We start from the raw sequence: 25,989 nt of genomic DNA, 5'->3' as shown, positions 1-25,989 counted from the left end.
TGGTTTCTCTGCACCCTCAGGCCGGGGCCTACTCCCACTCTGCCCCTCCTGCCGCTTTTGCAGCAGGGAAGGGGGGAGCGGACCCACACCTCAAGCAGCAGGAGATAAAGGGGGAGTGGGCCGAGATAGGGGGGTGGGCACAGGGCTTGTCCCACCACACTCCCTCCCAACCCTCTTCCCCCCCACCCCGTCATTCCTGACAGGCAGTTGGCTAGTCTTTTAATATCAATACTCCTCTTACATCTGCATGTTTCTGTAGCAATACAAATATAGCAAAACCATTTCCAACTTTGATCCTGATTGGGTTAAGCAGAGTTAAACGTTGGAACATTTAGCTGAAGGGTAAGTGAACCCTGCCACGGGTGCCAGAGCATAGCGCACACAGGCATTTTGCTTGCATGCCTTGGAGCGGGTGGTGGGGAAGGGGCCAGGACTGTGTTACCGCAACAAGGGTTGGGCCTCTTGAGATGCCCCTGGCATGCCAGTACCTTACAAATTGAGGGTGCAGGTATTTTTGGCTGTCTGCCTGAAAATGTTGCTGACCCCTGATTTAGCTTGTATTGCTGAAACTTCACTCTGTTACAGCAGAGCAGCTGATGTATGCTTCAGAGCAGCAGCAGTTTCCCTTCTCCTGTTTAAACCATCTAAGAGTGGGTTTGGCCATACCATTGGATGGCTTCTTTATTGGATGACCCTGGATTACTCTTTCACAGCAGACTGCTGGCATACTAGGAGTCACTGCTTTGGGACTGGGTACCTAACTTGTGGGGCTGTAGGGGGACAGAAAGTTGGGAGTGCTGGGGCTGAACACATAAAACCACCTTTTTCAAACAACTAGGAATTGGGACTAGCTGACAAAACTAGGAATTTCTGAAAACAGTTTTAGAATAAATCTGATTCTACTCTGTTTATTACCTAGGGGCTGAACAGAGATGACTTTACAGATGCTTATCTTAAACATGGTAATACCAAGGCCCTTTTTGATTGATAGAAAGGGAGTGTGATTCTCTAATCATGTGAGCTCAGCTGAGTTGGCTTCCATCCTAAAAAGAATTACAAAGATTTTTTGATCACCTTTTAAACCAGTGGATATCAACTGTGTTAGGCTTAAGGTGTCCCTCAGAAAACGCCAGCTTTTAGTTTTCACGTGTCTTTTGACTATTTAAAAAGTAATAGAGCAATTCTTCTTTTGCAAAGAACTCGGAAAACTCACAACAAGTCCAAATATTTTTGACCCTATGGATTCCTATCTGAAATCTCTAGATTTATCTTGTGAATCATGTTTGCACACTTAACAGTGGTGACATTGCATGACACCCTCTGGCGCACCTAAAAAGATCTCAAGTTACCCTAGTTGAGAATCACTGCCTTAAGCAAACATGTCTGAAACTGTTTCAGCTGTCCTCATTTTAGTTTGTCTGTAGCCTAGTTTACATTAAAACCAGATAATGGAGCTGCAGAAGTATCAGCTTATGTTTTAACAAGCATTAAAAGGACATATCAATCATGTTTGTGGGCACAAATCACATTTGCTACAATGCTTTAAAGCAGTTTTAGACATTAGTTTCTGAATCAATAAGTTCTGTGCTTCGGAGACTAAAGGTTGTACTTAAATCTGTCTATTGTTGATGCTGTCTACCTCAGACTTTTTCAAGGAAGTAGTGGGCTCCCCACATAATTTTATGGGCATTGAACAGGAAACAGCTTGGATAGAGTTAGGCAAGCAACATATGCAGTGAAACTGGCTCGTTCTACCTAAAACAAGAAAAATATCATAAAACAACTCGCTCTAACTATAAAATACCTAAGGAGAGTTAGTTTTTACTGATAAAACCATCAGACAGTTAGGTGTACAGCTGAGAAGAAAATGGGAAAGTAGGATGTTGAAGCTGCAAATAGATTTTTTTTCTTAAATGCATATGATTGTACTTGCAGTTAAAACAAGGGATCAAGTTACTCACACTTCATATTTCTTATTTTTCTTTTTGTAAAATGAAGCTGCATGGAGTGTCAAGGATAATTTGCACCTATGAGTGAAACTTTGTTCCAGCCACATAAAGGAATGATCCTAACATAGGTGCATTAAATAGGGGGGTTAAACTAAGTATTTTTATATTTTACATTACTGAAGTGTTAAAATGACAATGACCAAACGTGCTCTGCATCATCAGTCTGGGCAGATTTTTTTTTAGTCAGCAGAAACTTGGAACTCGAGATCTTTGATTTGAAAGACAAACCCAGAGATTTTGAATAGGAATTCATAGTGATTAAAACGTTCTGACCAGCTGTGAGCTTTCTGATTTCTTTGCAACAAAGGAATTTTTTTATTATTTTTGTGTAGTCAAAAACAAGTGAAAATTTCAGAGCTGATATTTTCTGAGGGGTGCCTTGAGGCTATAGGGCCTGGAGTATAGAAAGGTTGAGATCCATTGCTTTATATTGAAGAATGTGTTCACTGAGATGCTGTCCTCAGTGATCATTCTGAGGGCACCTTTTCTGGCCCAACTACAAGCAAGAAGCCAACGTATAACCTAGCATGTGGCCCATTTAGACACATATGGGCTTGCATTCTTCTAAGATGATTTCTTTTATATATAAAAATCAGCAGTGAGTCTCCTAAGATCCATGTATACAGATACTTCTGACATTTCGAAGTACCACACAAGTCTTTGATGCAGACATTAGATGAAGTCTGAATCATTAATTTGAGTTGCAAGCAGAGATTTATATAACCTTTGGTTAGTGTATGACAGTGTTCCTGATTCACGTTATGTATGTAGTTTTGAACTGCAATAAGTATTGTACATTTGAGCATGTTTGAGTTGAAAGTAAAGTTACAGCTTCTTAATCAGGTGTTACACTTTCATTTAAACTAGGATTAGAATTAGTCTATATTGAAACATGATGATTGAATTTAGTTCGGGCCCCACGTAATAGATTGGAAAATAGGCCAGAATCCTTGATTTTTTTTTTTATTTTTTATTTTTTTTTTTATTTTTTTTGCCAGTGCTTTTGACACTTCTGTGACATTCTCATAGTAAACTCGGGGAATATACAGTGTTTTCATCCAGATGTCATACCTAAAACTTGCAGGCTACTTCAAGAAAGATGTAGAGATACTAGAAAGAATCCAGTGGGAAGCAGCAAAAATGATTTAGAAATCTAGGCAACATGATTTATGAAGAAGAGCTCAGAGTGGGACTAAGGTGGGACTAAGGTGTAGATTTATTAATAGTTCTCAAATACCTGAAGGATAGTTATAAAGAGGATGGAAAGAGCTGTGGCTGCATGGGACAGGATAAGGAGCAATAGTCTTAAATTGCAGTGAGGGAAACTTGAGTTGGATATTAGAAAGAACTTTCTCATTATGAGGGTGATTAGCAGGGATCCTAATATAGATATATATCAGTGGGTTTCATTTTAATCATGGATTTTTGGGTTACATTTTTTAATCCAAAAATTGGGGGTTTTTTATCAGAGAAAACCAGGATCCTTGGTGATTGAGCATTGGAACAAGCAGCCTAGAGAGGTTGCAGAATCTCTCCTTTTCAAGAACAGATTAGACAGTTGACTGAGATGGTTTAGAAGGCAGGGTAGATATGCACCTTTATGGACTAATTAAATGAGAGAGAGCATGAACGTACTTTTGTGAATCCAAGTTCAGTCAGGAGTGATCCATCCTCCCTTTAGCAAGGGGTTGGACTAGAGCCTATAGGTTCCCAAAAGATTTCTGTGTGTAGCCTCTTCCAGATTTACCAGTTGCCTGCATACCCCTACCAGCAGATGTTTTATTTTAACTCCTGGAATGTCAGTTGTTATAATGAAAATTAAAGCCATCATTACACAATTTGTCCGATGTACCCCCAGGGGTACGCATACTATAGCTTGGGAGCGAGGCCCTTGACTACAGGACCTCCTGAGCTCCTTTCCAGCCCTAGTGAAGCCAGTTCCAGCCATACTAGTCTTGCAAAGTTGTCATGTTTTTCATTGGAAATAAATCGGTAATAATTACCCTGTATCTTTTTATCAAGTACTGTAGCAACTGAAATTTCTTTCCTCTTGTGTCCTTGAACTTGTGAAGATAAAGGCATACAACAAGTTTCAGAAATTAGTCGTTGGAAAGGTATTACTAGTCCTCTATATGAAAGGATTAAAGAGTGTGTTGTGTGTAATAGGCAAACTGTTATACTACCATCAAGAGAAACAAAACACATCTCTGGCTATAGCTGGGGAAAACACTGGGATTGCCGGTATATCCGCCTACAGTTATCACTTAATTCATCTGAGTCAGGATTTCCTGGCATTCATCTCCACTCTGGCAGTGGAGTGTTGCTATTAATGCTGCAGTAGTTTTTGGATTAGTTAGGTGTAGTTTTTTATTAGGCGTGGCTTTTTTTTTTCTTTACCTACCCTCCTACCACTTAGAGAAACTAGTTGGGGTTTGTGAGCATTAAACACATTCTATTAAACTCCATTTCTCATTTCTTCCTTTCCCTTGTCTGCTAATGGTTGGCCTGCAGTTTGTACGTACCTGGTCTTTTCTGCCTTCAGGAAAAAAAATACAAACTTGTTCAACGTATTATCCTGACAAAAATTTTTTGCTTAACTGCTTCTCCAACACTAGTTCCCAAGGAGGGGAAAACCTCCTAGGGACAGATTTCATTAACAACTTATTGATTGATTAGTGTCACACAATACTGTTCACTTTGTTTCCAAAAGTCAGGTGTTTGGGGTTTTTTTCTCATGTAGCAACAAGCACCAAAGCAGCTGCATTCAGTGCTTCTGTTTTAGGTGCAACTGATGGTTCTTCTAAAAATAAAATGCAGAACCTTAAATTGCTTCACTAGTGAGTGCAAGCTTAGTTCTTCAGCACTTTGGTTTTTAAAAAGTCTTGTGATTGGTTACTGAAATGTCTTCAAAAGCATTTTGAAGTCAGTAAAAGTTGAGAATTGTCAGTAGAGCTCGCTGAATCTTTTTGTTTTATAATTTATTTCTTGGAAGAAGGCAGCTTTGTATCAGCTAAAGCTCTTCAGAGCTTCAGTGGAAGAAAATGTCTCACTTGGAAGGAGCAACTGTCTCCAGAATACCATAGGGCACCTCATGATTAAGACTGGAGTGGATTTAAATCAATGTCCCACATCCCAGGACAGTCTGCCTCCAACCACTGAGTGCTAGAGTTTAGGGGAGGGAATTACTGCCTCCTTTGTCATTTGTGATTTGCCCCCCAAGTTCCCTTGTCAGTCCAGTCCTGTGCTTGCAAATTTCTTGTTCAGAAAATAGCGTGAACATCTTAATTCAAAACAAAGCACTTTATTTTGAGCCAAATAAAAATGTGGGTAAAATATATTTGAAAAATCAACCATTTCTGTGTTGACCAAAGCAATCTTTTTTTGAACCCTAAGCTTGGGCGACTGGTGCCTCCCGAGTCTGAGGGGGCACAACTGAGAGGCCCAGCAGCATTTCTGCCTCAGTCAACATGCAGCCGGCAGAGCCGATTTCAGTGCTCCCCTACCAACCAAACCACTCTGTCGGGGGGCGGGCACCAGTGCTTTCGGGGGGGCATATCCCCCCCCCAGTGCCCTGCTTACATGTCACCTATGACCCTGAGCAGTCCCCTGTTTTGATGGATCTACTGCTCTGCATCTTGTATACCAAAGACTGATGGGTGAGTTATTTGCCATCTTGCGTATAGGATTTTTTAAAAATCTACGAGGCTACAAGTGAGTTAAAGAACAGGCCATATCTCTGAGGAAGAAAGAGCAGGAAGGGGCAAGCCAGCTTGTGTGTCAGGATGCCAGCCTTAGGGTATGGTAAAGATCTGTTAGTCTGCCAAATGACCTAAGACAGCGTTTCTCAACCTGTGGGTCGTGACCCAGAAGTGGGTCATAAACAAACTTTTAAAAAATGGATTCTCCTCTTAAAGCACAAAAACATAGGAAGCTGTGGATTTTCCCTTGCAGGCTGGCAGGGTTCTAGCTGGTGAGGGGCTGCTAGGGCCCCCCATGCCCCTGCCCCATACACACCCACACCCTGCCCCACACACTGGGGGGCAGTTGATTAGTAGTGAGAGGCACTGGGTCGGGACTCACCATTGATGTTTACAAATGCATCCTGGTACAAAAAAAATCGAGAACCACTTACCTAGGGGATTTTTGTTTCTGTGACCAGTTGGCATTTTCTTATTTTAAAATAAGCAAACAGGAACTAGTCCAGTTGTAAGAGTACTAATTTTTCCTGCACTGTGTTGTCCAAACCTGTCCTCCATTAAAAGTATGGTGTCTGGTTTTATTCTTGGTGTATACTGCTCCAGTAGGTAGTAAGATTACAGGGATAGGCAGGAAAACTGGTAGGATAAGAGATTTCTATTCCTCATTTTCTGGCAAAAGCTGTTCTCAGACGTGCCTTGGCAGTGTCTTTATTTAGTAGCTGTGTCCTTGGAAGCCGGCCTGATCACATGATTCTGTCTGGAACAAGTGACATGTGAATGATGCGTTGGCTGAGACACAAAGCTGAGTACAGGAGGAGGTGGAGCTCTCCTGCTGATTGTGACAGCGGCACCATACCTCACAATGCTAAGCAGAGATGATGGAATGAGTGAGCTGGGGGGGGGGGGCTGGTGTCTGGCCAAACCTGAAATTGTTGTTCAGAGGTCAAAGGCTGAGTTTAGTTACTGGAGGTGTGCTTTGTTGTCTTTGGTATCCTTATTTTGCAAAATAATTAACAAAAAAACATGCATTTTGGAGGGAACTGGTTGGTTTTACTTGGGAACTGTTTTTACTTGGGAACTGGTTGGTTTTACTTGGGAACTAAAATCTGAGAAGTACTCTAATGATAAAACAAGATGTATTAAGTGATAAAGGCTGCAGGGAGAACTTCGTCTCCTTAGTTTTAGAGATGGATCAGAGCTTTGTTTGGCTAAAGGAATTTGTGCCTACTTGTATGTAGTTTTGTTTAGTCCATAAAAGATTAGGCTAAGGATTCAACTGTAATTAACCAATTTAACTAACCCTTTGTTGGCTCATTTTCTTTTAAGGTATTGGCTAGTAAAAATTTTTACCACTAAAAAGGCCCATATTATCTTGGTATGGAAAAATGTGGGTTTAATTTTCAATACAAACACAGCCAGGCTTAGTTTCAGTCTCTTTTTTTCTTTTTTCTTTTTTCTTTTTTGGCAAGGAATTTCATTATTGGGAATGTTGCTAAAAGCACTCTACTTCTGTGACTCATCCAGGACTATTTAAACTAACATTTTGCATGAGCCTGGGATTATTCTAATCTGCAGGAGATTTTGGAACCTACATACAAAAAAACATTGAAGGAGAACTTGGCCAAGTTTGTGAAACACTAGTTTGCTATTTATGCTGTCTCTTGTCACTTCAGAGCCAGAACCGATGTGTACAGTCTATAGCAATGTTTAGCTCTGTATGGAAAAATGAGCTGTGTTTGTTCTCTCCTCTCTATGCCTTCTCACAGTTAGGTTTTTCTTTAACTTGAGGGTACTGTCTTTGTAGCAATTTAAAGAGTATTTCAGCCAATCTGGCAAAAATTCTATATACTCTGTCTTGCCCTGCATTTTGGCTGTGTCTTATATTAAGCAAATGGTCTTGAGAAGAGATGTACTTAGGTTTATGTGGACTGCTTAGTGTTTTGTTTTATAAAGTACAAACCTTGCTTTTTCAAACCCAGCTTTTTCTTTAAGATGGTTTGATGTCTGGCCTTGTGTCAAGAACTTTCTCCACAACGGCACACAATGACACATGAAAATGTACAGTTAGAGAAGCAGTGTAAATCATAGAACTGTTCATTTATTGAATGATTAATGTGCAGTGGATCTTGTCTAAATTGTGTGGAGCAGGTAACAGCATAGCAAATGTAAATGAAGTGGATTACATAGGCTGAGCTGAGGTTGAACATTGCTTCACCATGCTAGAACTATTTTGAGTGAGTAAGTATAAAAAGGCTGCAACTGAGATGTCAGAACTTAACATGTTTGCCATAAATAGGGAGAGAAGTATCTTGGAAAATATTTATAGTTAAAGAGAAAACGAGGCCCTGTGTTCAAGTCTCATTTTTGAATCATTCAACAAATTGGATGGCAGAAATCACATCTCTAGAGCTGAAGTGGAATCTAGGTGTCTTTTTGTATTGGTTTACATATGGAGAATTTACTTTCTGCTTCTTAACACTAGTGGGGGTTTTTTGCTGCTTCATTTTTCAAAGAACCAGTCAACTTGGAGTAGTGTATCTATAATGAAGAGGAAGGAGATTGTAGCTAATAAACCAAATTGGTATCAGTGGATGCGTCTACCTGAGGTGCTTTACTGCCATTAGACTAATGTGCCATAGACTAAATGTCACTGCCAACACACATGCAGTAATTACTGCACAGTATATTAGTCTAATGTGCCATTTGCTAGTATCTGTAGATGCAGGTGCTAGAAAAATGGGACATGAACTAATGTACCATACTGTATGTGTAGACACTGACTGGGAGCAAACTGTTCCCAGTCAGCCTAGGCAGCAGGGGGTCACGGGCAGGAAGCGTGTCCCAGCTTGATGGGTCACTACCTACCAGCCACATGGAGATCGGGATCTGTCCCAATTTCCACGTGGCTGGGAGGCAGCTGCCTGCACAGGCAAAACAGTTCTCCCTCCCCTTCCCCCACAGCTTGGGGCAGCCTGATCTCCCCTGGCTGGGACAGAACTGCTCACAAGGCAGGGACAGCTGCAGGGGGGAAGAGCAGGGCAGGATCAGCCCAGTCTTGCTCTTGTGGGGCTCAATTTGCTCCCAACAGGGGCACGCATGTAGATATGCGCCAGGGAGCTCTTTAATGTGTCTGAATTTTCTGCGCAGAAAATTCATGCACGTAAATTGCATGTGTAGGCACACCCAGTGTCCTTCAGTTACGCTCACTGGTTTGCCAAGAATGTTTGATTATGGAAGTGTCTGCTTGCCTAAAAGACAAGATAGTGAGAACTGTTAAGGTTCATGTGGGAAAGAACATCCTACTAGAGACACGGAAGTGAAACATCTTCAGTGTACTGAAACGGACATTGGAAATAACATCTGGATTTTGGTGGATAGCTTTTATTTCATGTAGGCAGTTAAAGCCTTCCCAATTAGATTTTTATCATAATGCTGAAACATTATGAACTGTGCAATTTAAAAAAAAAATGAAATCACGTTGGGGATTGATATTTTATCATGACCAAACAACTAGACAGCTTTTTAAAGCAACAGCTGAAATGACTGGGACATCTTTAACTAGAGTTAGAAGTCACTTACAAATAGAGCAGGTAAATACCTAAGGAATAACTAAATTCCCTTTCTCAATGGATTGTATCTGGAGGTCAGGAGGATTTCCTTTACTTTGCACTGACTGTGCATCGGTCTGAGGGTTTCTTTTCTGTTTCTTCCCCTCCCTCCACTTCCATGCAATTCTTTTAAGATGTCCATACTTATCTGACTCTTATGGCTGCTGGAATGAATTTTATTCAGAAAGACTGACATAATGACATCATGAAGTGGTATATCTTATACACAATTCAGATACTGCAGATGGATAGTCATTGTAGCACCAGGCATTAACACTGTATTAGAATGGTTTAAGTGAATGTTTGCTACTTTTTTGTGTGTGTGTGTATGTGCAGGGGAATTTGGGGAAAACTTAAAGATTAGCTGGTGGCATCCTTACTGTTCTTGGTCCCTGCCAGTTGTATTCCTACCACTTTTACCACTTTTTATGTAATGCTTCGGAACTAAAAAAGATTTTTAGGGACACATTCAGGCAGTGTAACAGTGAAACATTACCCCTTTGTATATCTATTAGATCTTCTTATTGATTGTGATCTGTATTGTGTGAAAGGTTTATTTTTAAAGCAATCTCAGATTTTTAGCTGAGAAAGTGCTGTTTACCTTCAAGAGCAGAATCATTACAGTGCAGAATTTCTGGGGTGTTTCCTAGTGTTAATCATTCTTCACTGATAAGTGTATACTGCTGATGACAGATTCCTATTTGTGTTTGAAGCGTGGTGCTGAGCCAGGGAAGGTTGCTAAGAGTTGTCAGATGATACTTGCTCACATGAGAGCCATTAACAGGGTGTTGTAGCCAGTGTTGGAACAACCTTGCAACTAAGGGCGAGTCAGTGCAAAAGCAAGTATGCTCTCTTTTCAGAGGCCATATGGTTCAGTCTTGTGACCAAATAATTGCCAGCTACCTAATCACATACCAGGAAACAAAGGTAGCTAAAGTCAATATTAGCTGCTGTATCTGCCGACAGATCTGCACCAGGCTTGATGGAAAAAAACTCAAAAGGAGGAGGACAGAAGCTTGGATGGTTTTTGATATTTGAAAATCATGTTTAAGGCTTCTCCTGGGGATATATATTGCAAGATATTAAATGCAATTATCTCCCTCAGTTGTAATTTTACAGTTTATTTGGAGGTGCTACTTTTTTTCTAAAAAAAAAAAAAGAAAAGAAAAATACCCAGCAGATTTCTACAGAAGACCTACCTGTGTTGTTTTAGTTTTGTTTTTATTCTCCCCCTACAAACAGAGTGGGAGGGGGAATGATTGTCTGGATGTTGAACCATAGTGAAGAAACTCACTTGAAGCTGTATCTCTTCAACCTGTGTTTGGTATTTTGAAGAAGCTTTGAGAGAGCACAGCTCAGCTAAGAAAATGTGCGGAGGCACTTCAAAAACAGCAAACAGCACAGGAGGGCAAACAGACAGAGCAAGGAGTGGTAATGATGCTGCTAGCTCACTTGGAAATAACTTACTTAACACAGGATTGGAGAAAAAGACCAAAAGATCTTTGGCAGAACATAGCACCAGTCACACGAGCACTGTCACTAAATTGCTACAGACCAGGTATGCAGATACATTTTTTTAAAACAATTTTCAGAAATAATTTGTGTTTTAGCTTGAATAATACTAGAAATAGATCCATCTGCCTAAAAGGCTGTAGTGTTGATGAATCTGAAGTGCTGTTCTGCATATGGAAATTATTATTGAGCAGAGGATTAATGACACCGCAGCCATTCCTCCTTGTTTGTTAGTTGTTGAAACCACATTCATATACAGGTTTGTATGTAAATACAAACTGAGTTCTAAACAATGATTGCTGGGAGAGACCTTTTAATTTGTAAGGCATAGAAAGAAAGGTATGTATGTGTCTGTGGCTGAAAGTGCGCTTCCTTTCCGAAAGTTTTATTTCTATTCTTTTTTGTCACCTCCCAGGTCAAGAAAGTTATGAAATTTAGGAGTGAGAGGACAGACATATTATTTTGTTTGCCAAACCTCCAGACTCAAATCATGTTGAGGTCATCTCAAACTAATGTTCAGTCTGGATACTGTTGGGCTGTAACTTCTTAGTGATGGGGTTTTTTATTCAGTGATGTTTGACTTTTGGCAGAGTAGTCTCAATGGTATTGTTCTTGTACATTACTACCTATCAGCTCTCTGGGGCTTTGTACTTACTTGTGTGTCGTGATTAATGTAAATGGTAATATCTACCTTTTTTAGAATGTTTGAAATTTGTTTCTTAAAACTTCTGCCTCCAGCCTAATAACTTTCACTGTATTTGCCACATTAAAAGATCTGTTTATACCTCTTCCCAAATGTGTTAATGCAAAGTAAAATACTCTTATATCTAAACACATACCTCACTACTCAGTTAGAGTACACTCATATTTGCTGGAAAGTACTACATTTGCCTTTTTATAAAGGTGAGCTTGCAAAAGGAGAACTCGGAGTTCAGTGATGAGATGACTCCTTTCTTCAGGAGCTGATGTTCTGAAAGCCCATTGCTGATTTCAGGCCTCAAGATTAGTGGTCTCCAAACTTTTTTGATCACACACCCTTATCAGTAAAAAATTTTTGAGCACACACCCTCAATAGATGTATATTTATATTTGCGCACCCCTATCGGTAAAAAATTTTATATTTGTATAAAAATAGAAGTTCTAGGATTTTCTTCTCACACCACAGTGGATTGCCTTGCACACCCCCTGGGGTGCACGTACCCCACTTTGGAGACCACTGCTCTAGATACTTGCAACCTTCTGATTGCTATTTAGACTGAAGCGGACTGTAAATCTTTCAATGTTGGGTCCATATTAAATGCCACATATTAATAGGCATCTCAGGTTGTCATAGATCTTCAGCAGTCTTTGAAACTTTCTAAAGTAATTGATAACTTTTTTTATCAATGTACACTGAAGAAGTGAGACACCAGTGGAAAGTGAAATTGCAATTGATAAATACTTACGTCAAGAAGTTAATGCAAAATTTGTAAAATGCAGAGGAAAAATGTTTTATTTCAGCAAAAGAAATCTCAAGTTCATGCCTCCTTCTCTATAACCAAAGAAGAGTGTTTTGAATAAATGGAACAGAAATCAGTGTGTCTGCTATTTGGAATGAACTATTTTTTTTAACCTAATTCTAATGCGGAAACAGATGTGTGACTTTCCTTATGAGCATCATTTCTGACTCATGGATTTTCTGCTGGAAGAATCTAACCCTGTTCTTTAGCTTCCTGGGTGATATGACTTGTAAGCATAATGAGGTTTTGAAGAGATGACATTAACAATTGGTCTATGAAACAGTGTAAAATGTATTGGTATTTGAATGGGGGGAAGGTAAAAAAAATAAGGCTTTGGATCAGTACACTGTAAACCACTCCAAGCAACAAAGGGTGGAAATACACCAGTCAGTTTGCTCAGTCAGCTTTTGAGGGTGGGGGGAACCCAGTCATCTGATAGTCTTGTGCCTTGTGATAGATTCCACAGGATGGTAACAGGACCAGGGGGTGGGTGTGACTCTGTGTGTATGGGTGTGCACATATACAGAGCATCAACTGCTAATGCACCAAGCTGAAGTAATTTTAATGTAATATGTATGCATTTTAAATCACTAGTAAAAATCTGACAGTGGAAATGCTTCTTGCAGATTGTTTACTGGGTTCTGTCCATCTTTCAGAGTTCATAATCTTAACTAAATTGTATTAAGTTGTATGGATCTTTAACGTTTAATGTAGGCAATAGCTTTCACAATTAAAAAAAAAAAATATTCATTTTATGGTAACTGCCAAAACCTGTGGTACCTGCATTCTAAGTAGAGACAAATATTTTAGCTCTGTTATGTGTGTGCACATGCATGTGTACATACATTTCATATACGTACTGTGCGCACACATTTTTTCTATAGATAGACCTAGGTCTATCTAAAGATAGCTCTATAGATAGGTTCAATATATTCAGCTCACAAATTGGTTCAGTTTTATCTCATGGACCTGTGTTTCATAATTCTGTTACCAACATACCAAGATCAACTGCTCGCAACCTACTAGACCACATGTTAAAGCCAGTTAATTAAAAATTATATTAGTCTAAATCTGTTCTAATGCCAGACACCAGCAAGTTAAGAAAAAGTTATCTAAGTTCTATCAAACAGATATCAAAAGGAGAAAAAAATCATGCTATATAGATGCATATTAAATCTTAATTCAGAGGAGTAGCTTCAGATTAATGTTTTTCAGAGAGCCAGAAAATACATAGACCTATATTTTGACATATCATTAATTTTAATTTTTTTGAATCACATGAGGGGAACCCAAGAAAAAGCAGCTAGCTTCAGAGTACAAAAGTGATTGAAACAGGATTCTACTGAGATCAAAGAGTCACCAAAACATATATTAAAAATACATCAGGAGAGGAGGTTACACATGTGACTCCAGCCCAATCACATGGCTGATCCTGCACGGTGCTCTGTCTCTTCTTCCCATTATCTTTTGTAGGAGTTGAGTGTTTTCATTACAAGATTGTGTAAGTTTGGGCTTTTTCAGAAAGGATGGGTTAAAACAACAAATAAATAGCATGAACTCTGTGTGTGTTTGCTTTAGTCTCTGTACAGCACAGTCAGAAAAATTCCTATTTCCAAAGTCACTTTTCTGTAGGAGATCATTGTGGCCTTGACAGAAGTCTGTTATGTAACATGTTAAATGGACAACTATTAATAACACTTGTACTTTCTCCCTGTCCCCCAGGATGTGGTCTCTCCAGGTCAGGGCAATGCCACTGAAGGTGGACTGGAGCAGCTTGCACTTCATCTGCCTATGCAGCTTCATGGGTAGCCCGTTTCAGTGCTGATCTGTTGTTCCAGTTTCTTGTCTAAGCTCTAAAAACACTCTAAAGTAAAAACTATTATGTAACTGCAGATAAGAATAATCAAATCTCCATGCTCCAAGGTGTAGGCTAACAGCCTGAGGGATTAGGAAGGAATGTCTAGTCCCCTTGTCCAAGATGCAACAATGATTAATTATATAATGCACCTTTATCTGACAACTTGGGAGAAATAAAGCCTTAGTTTCAGCTGAAACTCGAAGGGGTTGGTTTCAGACTCAACGCTGTTACTCGAGATGGAACAGGGGCAAGACTCCTAACTACTTCAGCTTAAAAGCGCTATTGAATATCTAATAACTGAAATCTGATTGATGAATTTTCTTCACACTTGCTTTGTGACTTTATTCTTCTGTGTGCAAGTGAAAAATCATGGGCCAGTAATACCAGATAAACTAATAGCTTTCTAATCTTAAATATTTCCCTATGCAAGCTAATAACTGGGAAAACATGTAATAGCATCATCTCCTTTACTGACATTTTTATTGTCAGTAACGTTGCAATATTGTCAAACACAAGCTTGGTTTTAGGGTGAACTCTGGAATCTGGTGTCTCATTGAAGTTCTGAAGCCGGGTTTTATTGTTTCAAGGTCTGTCAAATTTATATGTGTTGCTGAGACCCATTCAGGGTCTCTGTAGGTCTGTTGGCAAGATGTTGTCTGGAACAGTGGTTCCTCAACCTTTTTTATACCAGGACCCATTTGTAAACATTGGCCAGTTCTGACCCAGTGCCCCTTACTCCTGCCCCTTGCCCCCAGCCCCCCCAGTGTGCAAGCTGGACCTCTGCCAGCCCGCAAGGAGAAAGCCAGAGTTTCCCATGTTTTTTACCTTTAAAAAAGACCCCATTTTTAAAGTTTGTTCTCAACCCTTTTATATATGCTCACGACCCACTTTTGGGTCGTGACCCATGGGTTGCCGAAATGCTGGTCTGGAACACCAAGCTCTTCACATTGATGGAGTTAGCGATGTGTTTTCCTTTGCTGTACAGTTCTTGCTGTGCCTGGGACTGCTTATTTAGAATTTGCATTTTTATAAGCCATCAACTGCTAATGCACCAAGTTGAAGTAATTCTCATGTAATGTGTGTATTAAATCACTGGTAAAAATCTGACCTTAGTGGAAATGCTTATTGCAAATTGTTTACTGTATTCTGTCTATTGTGTTTCTAAGATCATAATCTTAACTACTGTTAAGCTGTGTGGATCTTTAACATTTAATATAGGCAATAGCTTTCAGCAATAAAAAAGTTATTTGTTTTATGGTAACTGCAAAAACCTGTGGTACCTGCATTCTAAATAGAGACAAATATTTTAACTCTGCACTTTGGCCAATAATAGTTTAACTGTGTCACATGCTTATTTGAGATAAAAGTTTAGATTTCGGTCAACAATCAGTTGAGGGCCTCTACTTTTCTGATGGCATAGTTCCAAACTTAGGGTTTATGCACAGTGGAAAAACCTGCTGAACCCAACTCGGTTGTTGTCTTTTTAATTAATGCATTTTAGTCCTATTTTTAAACAAAAATGGTGTGTTTGTTGTCTTGAAGGTGATCTGCTTTAAATGTTTATTTTTAACTTCCATTGTAACTTATGCCATTGCTGCTCTTTTATGTCCTTAATTACAAAAGCTTAGTTGCTTTAATTCATACTCATGCAACTCTTGACCTATGGCCTTCACTGGTGTGTGGGTCTCTCTTCTTCCCCTTGCCAAAGTGTCAGTGTGTGTGCTCCCTTTCCTGTTTTTGAGAGCATAGCTTCCATATCCTTATGCATGGTTTTTTCTCTTCCTGATCTTTGTTATTAGTGTATAGTTAGCAGCCAGCTTTCTGTAATGTTGTGCAAAATACTACTATCCTGAAAAGACCCTCCCCATCTCAGAAATGCACAAGCAACTCTTTTGAAATTACTATAATAATGAATCAGTATGTAAGGAAGACTAATTTCACTACTATTATTCCCAAATCGCTCCCCTTTCCATATATTTTCTCTGTTGTAATTATGTGGTGTGCAAACTTTTGGTGTTACTTTATTAAAGCATAGTCTGCTTTTAATACTTCCAGTTAGTCCTTTTTGGATACTGCTTAATTTTATTACCTTTATCAGTATCTACTATATATAATGGGCAGAAGAGGATCCGTGAATTATAAACTAGTTAGCTTAATTTTGATAGTAAAATAAACTGTAAGGTAATAAGCAGTGGTATTGGTTGGACATGACGTGTTCCTTACAAAATCTGGCCTACTAGATAAAAGAGAAATGGTAGAGGTGATGCATCCTGTCCTTTGACACAGTCCTGTATAATATTCTTATAAACAAACTAGGGCAGTAGCTTTGGATGAAATTGCAGTAAGATGGGTGCACAGCTGTTTGAAATGCTGTATTCAATGTGTAGTTATCAGTGGTTCACTGTCTAAACCAGCTGCAACAGGAGTCTCCCATGTATCTGGTTTTATTTAATGGTTTAGATAGTGGCATGCTTAAACTTTGTGGATGACACCAAGCAGGGTTGGAGTTGTAAGCACTTTGGAGGACCGATTCCCAATTCAAAATGGTCTTGACAAATGGGAGAGATGAAATTCAGTGAAGATAAAGTGCTATCCTTAAGAAGGAGAAATCAAATGTACAAATACAAAATGGGGGAATAACTGTGTGGAAAAAGTGGCAGAAGAGGATTCAAATATTAAAGTCAACCACCTAGTGACTGAGTCAATGGTGGTTGCAAAAAAGGTAACTCTTATTTTGAGAGAGATCTTTATTTATGACACTCCTACCAATACACAAAGTAATTGTTCTGCTCTGGTCTTCACTGGGAATGTTGCATCCAGCTAGGTACCATTTTAATGATAGGCAAAGGAGGAAGAATCCAGGAGCAAGCCACAATTATTAAGAGTCTTGGGAAAACACAACCTGTACAAAGCTGAACAACTAGATTTGGTTAGAAAGAAGACTGAGGGAGGAAGACATACTTCTTCCAGTATGTAGAAGGATGTTAAAAAAAAAAAAATGATCACCGGTCCTCCAGGTCCATGTGAGTGAGACAAGAAAAGTTTGCCACAAAGAAGATTTAAGACCAATATTAAAGTTTTTTCTTTTATAGTTAAGTACTAAAACAATTTTCCCAGAGAGATTGTGGAATTGCCTTCATTGTCCTAATTGGTTCTTAAAACTTCCAAACATCTGGCCTAGGTATACTTTGATTCTAGCTCAGAATCATGACAGGTATGACTATAGTGATGATGTAGCCCTAGATGACTTCTGAGATCCCTGCCAGCCCCATACTTCTCTGATTTTTGTGTTGGTTCCTATAGACATCGGCTAAAAGATGCAATTGATGACTACCCACTTCCTTCACTTGTTTATGTTGCTTCATTCACTGGTAAAGTAATATAACCCCTACTTTTATTTGCAATCCACAGCTGGTCCTGTTCAGAGTTTGACTTGAATGAAATCCGCCTGATAGTTTACCAGGATTGTGAGAGAAGAGGCAGGCAGGTCTTATTTGATTCCAAAGCGGTCCGCAAAGTTGGTGAAGTGGCAGCTCAGGTATGACATAATCATTTTTGCTTCTGCCCTGTGATTCTTGTTTTGTGGCTCAATGTGGAAATCCTCTTTAAAATGTCAATTTCAAAATAAAATCTAGACATTAAGAATGCTTGCAGATGTTTTAAAAAAAACATACACACTTTACTGAAAAAAGTAGCGCATTATTCCAGCCTGGCTCTGCAGCATGTGTGTAGATCAGGTGCTTCAGTGGGGCTTCTTGGCGCCCTTGTCTAAAGCTGAATCAATCAGCTATTAGATAAAATCACCAAAAAGGCCCCACTGAAGTGCTTGATCTTTACACAGATGTTGGGTGAGTTGGATCCAATACAGATGTTGGGCAAGTTGTAGCCTATAGTAGGCTTGGACGGGGCTCGGCACAGGATCATGCTGAGTGTAAAGTAAAGCTCCAGGATGGTGGTGGTGGTGTTTTAGCATCTGCAAGCAGCCAATATGTCTATAACATTTTGAGGATTCTTTTTTTAAAAAACCCTGTAAAATGGGTCAGCTTACAGCTACACCCAAAAATAACCCCATTAAGATAACCCATACCAGCTTGATCTGTGTATTACTCTCTCTCACACAAGCGAGTGCCCTCATGCTCTCTCACACTCATGCGCTCACTTTTTCTTTAAAATCTATCACTGAGATATCAGCTCCACTTTGCTCACAGGCACTTTTGAAGTGATTCCTGTCTAAACTTGGCAATTTACCTAGCATACTTGAAATGTGGCTTTTGCTTCTTAGGTCATTTCTCAGCTACACTTCCTTATTTTAGTTAGAGGTCTTTTGCCTCCAAACACACTAGTCTAGGTAGGTCTCTGTAGATAAATCACTAATTTTTTCTGCTAAAAACTCTCATGACTGAGAAATGATATTGGACCATTATATAATTTTTTCAATGTCATTATATAAACGCCCATTAAGGAAGGAATTGCACAATAAAGGTGCGATATTCCCTCTGCCAGAATCTTGACACACATTTCTTGGGAAATGACAGGTTTTTTTATCCAGTCCAGATGGTATCAAAAGTAGTTCTTCCTTATTAGCTAGATGTTTCTTCTTTTCTATCTGGTTATAATTGTTCCAGGTATAATTGCTCTTGTTACAAAGCAGTTTTATGAAAAATGGTAGTAATTTGGGGATTAGTACAATATATTGTGGAAATACTAGCTATAATATTCATATAAATAGTAATGATTTCTGGAAATGGCCCTCATGAAACTGCTTAAATACAGCTATCTGAAACTGTATTTAAATTGAACAGCACATTGAGCTGGCTTAACCAAAGCAGCAAGGCTTGCATGATGAGCATGGCAGACCATCTGCTTATGAGGTTAAATAGGTCAGAATGGCTGCATTAATCCCTTTTTTCTGTCATAAGCCCCAGAACCAAGGTCATTCCTAGGTATCTAGAGGCTGATGCTCAGTGTTGAATTTGCTTTAGAAAACAACTGTTTATTTTCTTCTGTATATCAGTGCCTTTATGAATTAAACAAAAAGGTTAAATCTCCCTTTAAAGAATTCCCCTATTTTAAAGGGAAACTCTTGTTATGTAAACACCTCATTGCATAATAAGAGATCACTTTATTGCATACTGGACATAAATAGCTCCTCTTCATACAATAAGGCTAAATGTTTTAGAAAACGTGAATAACACATGAAGTACTGTAGTTAATACTACACCTAGGAGGCTGCTCACCTAGGCTGCATCCCCATGAGGGGGAACGTGTGGTTTGCGATGCCTCAAAGCCTTTTGAAGTGCCATGAAACATACACGGTACTCATGAATCCATTTGCCACGCCACATATTTGTAGTGTGGCAGCAAAATTAGATACTGAGAAATCTCAGTATCTTAAAAAACCACAGCAGAAAAAATCAGGGCAGCCACATGTGGCTGCAGAGTACGCCACCAGAGCCACGCTTCAGCTGCCAGGCAGGCTCTGTGCCCCTGGATGGCCACTGCTGCCGCCTCAGGAGGCCCCCAGACCAGATACTGGCCCCCAGCTTCCCCTACCCAATCCAGGGCAATTTGCTGTGTGCCAAAGGGCATGTGCAGAAGCGTGCCCAGGGACATCTAGCAGCAGCACAAATATGTGCTGCTGCTGGTTGTCCCTGGGGAAATGCACATTCATGCTTGTGTGGACACGCCCCTAGTGTCCAAACCAGCAGCCATGTTAACCTATGGTGAAATTACTCCTGACTTTGATGTGGAGCAGGATGAGCATGTATGGTATCCATTTTTTATTAGTTGGGGAGCGTCTTGCTTCCAATATCCTATTCTTACCTTAAATGTACTTGAGAAATTTGCAGATTATCTTTTTATTTAACAGAAGTATTGAATAGGTAGCTAATCATGTAGCATGCTTAATATATTCTGCTTTAGCTGTTCCTGTGGGTAGCGTAGAACAATACACTTTATTAAGGCATTTTTGTCAATACCTTGTGTCAAGCACATGACTACTAGCATTTGTGCATTTATAACCCTAATGACAGTCACATTGGGATTAGATAAGCAGGAGTTACGTAAATGCAGCACCCAGCAAAAGCTGTACAAAAGGAGTGTGAATGTGGCAAAATATGAAAGAACAAACAGTAAGCCCCATGTGTGCGGGGATAATATTTAATGTATGAGGGAACAAATTCTGTGAGCTGTTTGGAAGTGGGCTGGCTTCTCTAGAGTCTGTGCGGGAAGCCCAGCACCATAAGACCCAGATTCCTGATTGCCATCAGCACAGTATTAACTAACTTTTTTGTTGTTCTCTTAATGTAAACTATTTCAAAAACACTTCAGCAATGTTTATTAGTAAACTATGTCTTGGATGGGTATTTTTTATCTGTTAAAAAAATTAAACAGGCCACATACATGATAGCTTTATTTAGCTAGCTAGCTACCTTCCTCAGGGAAACTATGGTACAAGTTATTCAACCATTTTAATTGTTGCAAGGATATAAGCAAAAAAAAAAAGAAAGGGTTCTTTCTGCAGTAAGAACTTCTAGAGCTGGTCAAACGCAAGATAATTTTAATGTAAATCCGGTGTGTTGAACTTCATCTAATATTTATGAATAATCTGTGACCAAGTGTTTAATGAAAAAGCAGTGGATGTCTAAAAATGTCTGCGCAGTCTCTACAAATTGTTTGTATATCATAGTTCTAATAAATAATGCACTGTTCACAATTTGTTATTGCTGGTTGTTCTTCTATTCAGGAAATATGCTGTTTAGTTTAGGACCTGAAGCAATGCCATACAAGTTAAGTGAATAATTGCATATTATGTATCACAAATGGTTAAAGGGAACAACTTGCAAGCAGCCCATCAGCTGAGATTTGTTTGCACACACTTTGGCAAATGTTACATACATCCATGAAATGGGGAATAATCTGCAAACGGAAAAAAGGCAAATTTGCTATAGATGATTGTATCTGACCAGGAAAACAATGAGCTGAAAGAACAGAATATTACTTTGTATATTGCATGTATTTCTATAATAGAAAAATTTAAATGCAAAAATAATCTTTTGCTTTCTGTCCTTGAATGTCTTTTAAGTCTTCTTTTTAAAGGAGAAAAAGATGGCTAAGGTGACTTACTTAAATCAATAAAGTACTTTTTTCAAAATATTATTTTTGCATCAGTGTGTTATTTAATTTATTTTTAACAAAAACTCTTCAGGTGTTGAGAAAATAAATGAAGAAACTTCATGTTAAATTTTCATTTTAACTTCATTATTAACCTGTTCTGACACAGAGAATATCAGAGGATGCTCCTGTAAAGGCTTCTGCCAAGAGTTACCAGGCAAGCAATGGCACCAACACTATTTCTTCCTATAGTCCGTCAGTGAGCTGTATGCCTCAACATGTCAAGGAACAACTTCCAAAGTACCAGGTAAAAGTTAGCACATCTGAAAATTGTATATATAGCATGAACGAGCTAAAAATTAATGCATAATAAATGCATTATCTCTACATTTTATCTAGAGTTTGTTGTATATTTATTAAAAAGAACTTAATACCTGAAAATGCCTTTTTTCTTTTAACAATGATGGGGTGAGCGCATCTGTGTGCGATGTTTAGTCTAGGATTTTCTGACTTTCTAATGTTCACTCTAAACTTTTTAGAGTTCTTTCTAAACCTCTTTTTAAATGCATCTCATATCAGATATTTGTAATGTAAACTCTTACTTGGTTTTAAAAAATTGTAAGTAGCTTATGGTGCTGTATGTTCTAAAAAAAATTAGAACACATTTGTCCATATTTAAGTTTGTGGCCTTCATAATGTGAATCAAGTCTTTTATAACTTCTGCAGGAGCTGTTGCACTCAGCTGGTTCTGTTAAAGGTTGTAAAAGAGACCATGTCAGTATAAATTGAGTCCATTTTTAACAGATGGCTAATTGTTAAAATGTGATCACCAATTTCTACATTTAAATATTTCTGTCCTATGATCTCTGCAACCTGAAAAAAATGAAGGATGGCTCTTGCAAAGATTTAGGCTCTCAGCAAGTCCCATTTAGGCTTGAATCTAGCCCTACTTATGGTGGAATATGCAGAAAAAATGGCGAAAGCCTATAGAAGTACAAGGCCTGAACATTTTTTTTTTAAATGCCTTTAATTCAAAGTGTTTGTGTGTTTGTATTGATGAGGTCCAATTGTATAATCTTGTGTTTCTGGTAATTTTAGCTGCTACACATGTGCTGCCCCACTTTTTTTTCTGTGTGGGATTTTTTTGCACTGGGATCTCCTGGGGTCGACACCCCCCCCACCCCACTTGCTGCAAGGTAAGAAGAGCATGGGGAATACCTGAAGTTGTGGTGTGTGATGCCACAGATAGGTCTGCAGCACCACATACCACACAGCCACTCTCACCTGGAAATGACCTAAGAGTAAAAAACTTGTTTGTGCACCTCCTGTGTGGCTCTGTAAAATCGCATATGTGAATGTCCTGAAACTGAACAAATCAAGACTTTATGCAGTTTAGGTTTTTTTTGACTTCCCATAGCAAAGTAAGTTACTGTCTTATGAGTATTGAAAATGTTGTGCTTGTACTGGGTGCATCTACACATACACTTTACTGTGCAGTAGACTAATTAGCTCCTTAGTAAAGCATCACCGTCTACATGTGTGCTGGTATTAGGGCATAGTAAATTTAATTAACTCTGTCATAAAAGAATACTTTCAGGAACAGTACTATGTTATGGTGGAGTATTTGTGTGCGCTGAAATCAACATGTAGATAGTGATAGGGGCTGGCTGGGACACAAAGGTGCTAAAGTGCAGAGGTGGGGAGGGGGCTGCCTGCCACCTAACCCCATACTTCAGCACCCTTGTGCCCCAGCCAGCCCTGACGCTGCCACCCAGAGCCTGGGGCTGACCCTCTCCCAGGTCTGCTGCCAGCTCAGGGTTTCTGTGCCCTGGCTCAGAGTTTTGTTGCCCCACGTACACATGTAAATGCTGTGCCTGGGAGCAGTTGACACTCCAGCACAAACTGCACCTGGCTTTATTGCTCCACCTTAATTGCATGTGTAGATGCACCCAGTATGTAGGAAGTTGATTCTCTTGGTAGGGCAGGTTTTTGTTTTTTAAATTCTTAGGGTATTTTACCACCTGAGTTAATGTTTTTAAAAGAACCATTTAAAACTTACTTAAAAAATTCTTTTTAATCTCCAGTAATATGTGAATATTAATACTGGGGTATACAGTACTAGGTATTTTGGGCCAGTTGGAAAGATGGGGAGGTATAATCTTTGCCTACTTTCTTGTGTCCCCATGGAAATGGGAACTAGGGGGCCTTTCTAATCAACTGAAATGAAGTGTATACTGCAGCTATACTTGCGTACTTAACCAGTGACACTTAGTGTGTACCACTGCACCAAGAATCAGAGATTACCTTTATTCTGCATTCAGAAGTAAGTTCTGTTGCAAATCACATTAGTATAGACAGCTGATTATGAATGGTTGTTTTGTTTTGTTTTTTTCCACCCCTCATTTGCAGTATACGAGACCAGCTTCTGATGTCAACATGTTGGGAGAAATGATGTTTGGTTCAGTGGCAATGAGTTATAAGGGCTCTACCTTGAAAATCCACTACATACGGTAAGTGCCCTCTTTTATGAGTATCGCCAGGTATTTGAAAATGAAGGAAAGAGGAAGTATTGGAATTGGTGAGTCACTGAGATGATAGGGATTGTTTATCTTTTCAGCTCTCCTCCACAGCTGATGATAAGTAAAGTGTTCTCAGCCCGAGTGGGAAGCTTCAGTGGCAGCACAAACAAGTAAGAGACTTCCTTTTTTTTTATTCTGCCTCTCTCCTCTTTTAGAGTTTGTCTGTTTGCTGCTTCTAAGCTTTACTGATATAAAACAGGGAACCATGTACCTGTAAAAGGAAATGGTATAAACTTACTGTGGGCAAAGATTGAAAAGGAGAAAACCTGATTCTGAGGTTCAGTGTTCTCATGCTGAATCTCTTCATCCCCCAGCTGGTGGGGGAATGGGATCCTTCAGGCTTTTCATAGTGTACCTGGGGAAAGCAGTGCATTAAACTCAAAGCTTCTCCATCTAGTGCAGTGGTTCTCAACCTTTTTTTGTACCAGGACCCATTTGTAAACATTGATGGACAGTCCTGACCTGCTGCCCTCTACCTCCAGCTGCCCAGTGTATGGAGTGGGGCAGGGGAGGCTATGGGGAACCCCTTGCAGGCTAGAACTCTGCCAGCCTGCAAGGGAAAAGCCACTGTTTCCCATGTTTTTCTCCTTAAAAATGGAGTCTCCTTTAAACGTTTGTTCACAACCCTATTCACGTGACCACTTTTGGGTCACAACCTGCTAATGGGTTGCTTTTTGTAATAAAACAAGGATATATGTGTTTCTTTACTCCTCTCTTTCCTTTCACATGGTTGAAAATGTGTGTTTACTATTTACTGCACCCCAAAAGCACAAAAATCACCTAGGTCATTAGTGCTCAACTTTTTGGCCCCATGGGTCAGATCAGGCCCTGGGACCCAGTTAACCTCTCCCACTTCCTGCACACTGGGATTGGACTCTGGGGCCTGGCACCGCCTCCTCCCACCTCCTGTGCACTGGGATCAGGTGCTAGATCCAGAGCACCATGCCCAGGACTCCCCATGGATGCAGAGATTTGGCAGCAGGGTAGCGGTGGCACTGCTCCCCTGGCACCAAATATCCAGACTGGCTAGGAGTCCTGCAAGCTAGATGACACAGTGCTGCAGGCTTGGGGGTTGAGCAACCCTGATCTAGGTCAGTCCAAAATTGGGTCATTTTGGAATTATCATCCCAAAAAAGGTGTTATAATGGAAAATAAATAATGGTCGTTAATATCTATTGAAAGAAAATTTGCTGATCCTTGAGGTTGTGAAGTTAGACATCAACTACCATGTAAAAAAAATAGTACCCTTAACAACAGTCTTTCTTAGCTCTCTTTCTCTTTTTAGCTTACAAGATAGTTTTGAATACATCAACCAAGATCCCAGTGTGGGAAAGATGAACTCTAATCAAAATGGCTTGGGCACGTGTCGTAGTGGAAGTAATCTAGGTAAATATTTTCCTTAAAAAAAATAATTAAATCTTTTCCTAATGTGAGGCCATTTTAAAAATCTTATTTTCCTTGTATTGTCTCTTTAATTTTTTTGTTTTTGTCTTGAATTTTCTCCTCGGTTCATTTTAGGTGTGTTACAGCTGTGTAGCAGCAAACTGCTGCAAGGTGTATCTGAAGGAGGCCCCCTCCGGCTCATCCGGAGTGCTTCTTTCTTTGCAGGTTTGTGAGGAATGATGAGCACAGTGTGACCCCACCCATACACACAAATGCAGGTCCCTCTGATTCTTGGCAGGAGATCCATAATTGCTCTCTAGAAATAGAAAGGGCTAAGTTTATGATAATAGGCAAATATTGGCTTTGTTTGACTCAAATCTGTGTGAAATACTAGGCTGCATTAATAGCTTCCTGTTCTTCTCCCCACCCCACCTCCTGTATTGATACTCAGGATATTTCCTGAGTAATATATAATATGTTTTTAATAATAAATGAGCCCTTGCAATTCTAGGAGGACTTATGTTTCCTGGTCTATCATGGGTTTCTTGCTAGTGTGCAGGTCTCTTCCTGGTGTGCAGATTACTTTTGCCTCTTTCTTACCTTACCTGTGTATCTCTGATTTGATGATAACTTTTTTTAAGTCCTTCTTGAGCTGCATCTGAGAGGCTTAATGTTCGGAATTTAAAACAGTGGACTTTTCTTGCATTTTTGAAGTAGCATTCCATCTCCT

At 39.5% G+C, this 25,989-nt stretch overlaps 1 protein-coding gene across 5 annotated transcripts in view; it reads left to right on the top strand.

Annotated features, from left to right (window-relative positions):
• The window catches only part of FNIP2 (folliculin interacting protein 2), a 66,669-nt gene that overhangs the window by 12,827 nt on the left and 27,853 nt on the right, over positions 1-25,989 (top strand). For 3 of the 5 annotated variants that reach the window (XM_090036281.1, XM_090036283.1, XM_090036284.1), the window contains 6 exons: positions 17,596-17,722; positions 21,467-21,604; positions 23,707-23,807; positions 23,915-23,986; positions 25,162-25,262; positions 25,395-25,484. In XM_090036281.1, the coding sequence (XP_089892407.1) occupies positions 17,596-17,722; positions 21,467-21,604; positions 23,707-23,807; positions 23,915-23,986; positions 25,162-25,262; positions 25,395-25,484 (629 nt within the window). The remainder of the gene's footprint in view (positions 1-17,595; positions 17,723-21,466; positions 21,605-23,706; positions 23,808-23,914; positions 23,987-25,161; positions 25,263-25,394; positions 25,485-25,989) is intronic. The other 2 variants (XM_090036282.1, XM_090036286.1) reach the window with 1 other exon arrangement.

Source organism: Crocodylus siamensis, chromosome 2 (assembly GCF_052110815.1).
Source record: "Crocodylus siamensis isolate JL-2025a chromosome 2, ASM5211081v1, whole genome shotgun sequence".
NCBI classification, from domain to species: Eukaryota; Metazoa; Chordata; order Crocodylia; family Crocodylidae; genus Crocodylus; species Crocodylus siamensis.
Note: the sequence above shows the minus strand (reverse complement) of the source record. Positions and strands in the feature narration are given on the sequence as shown.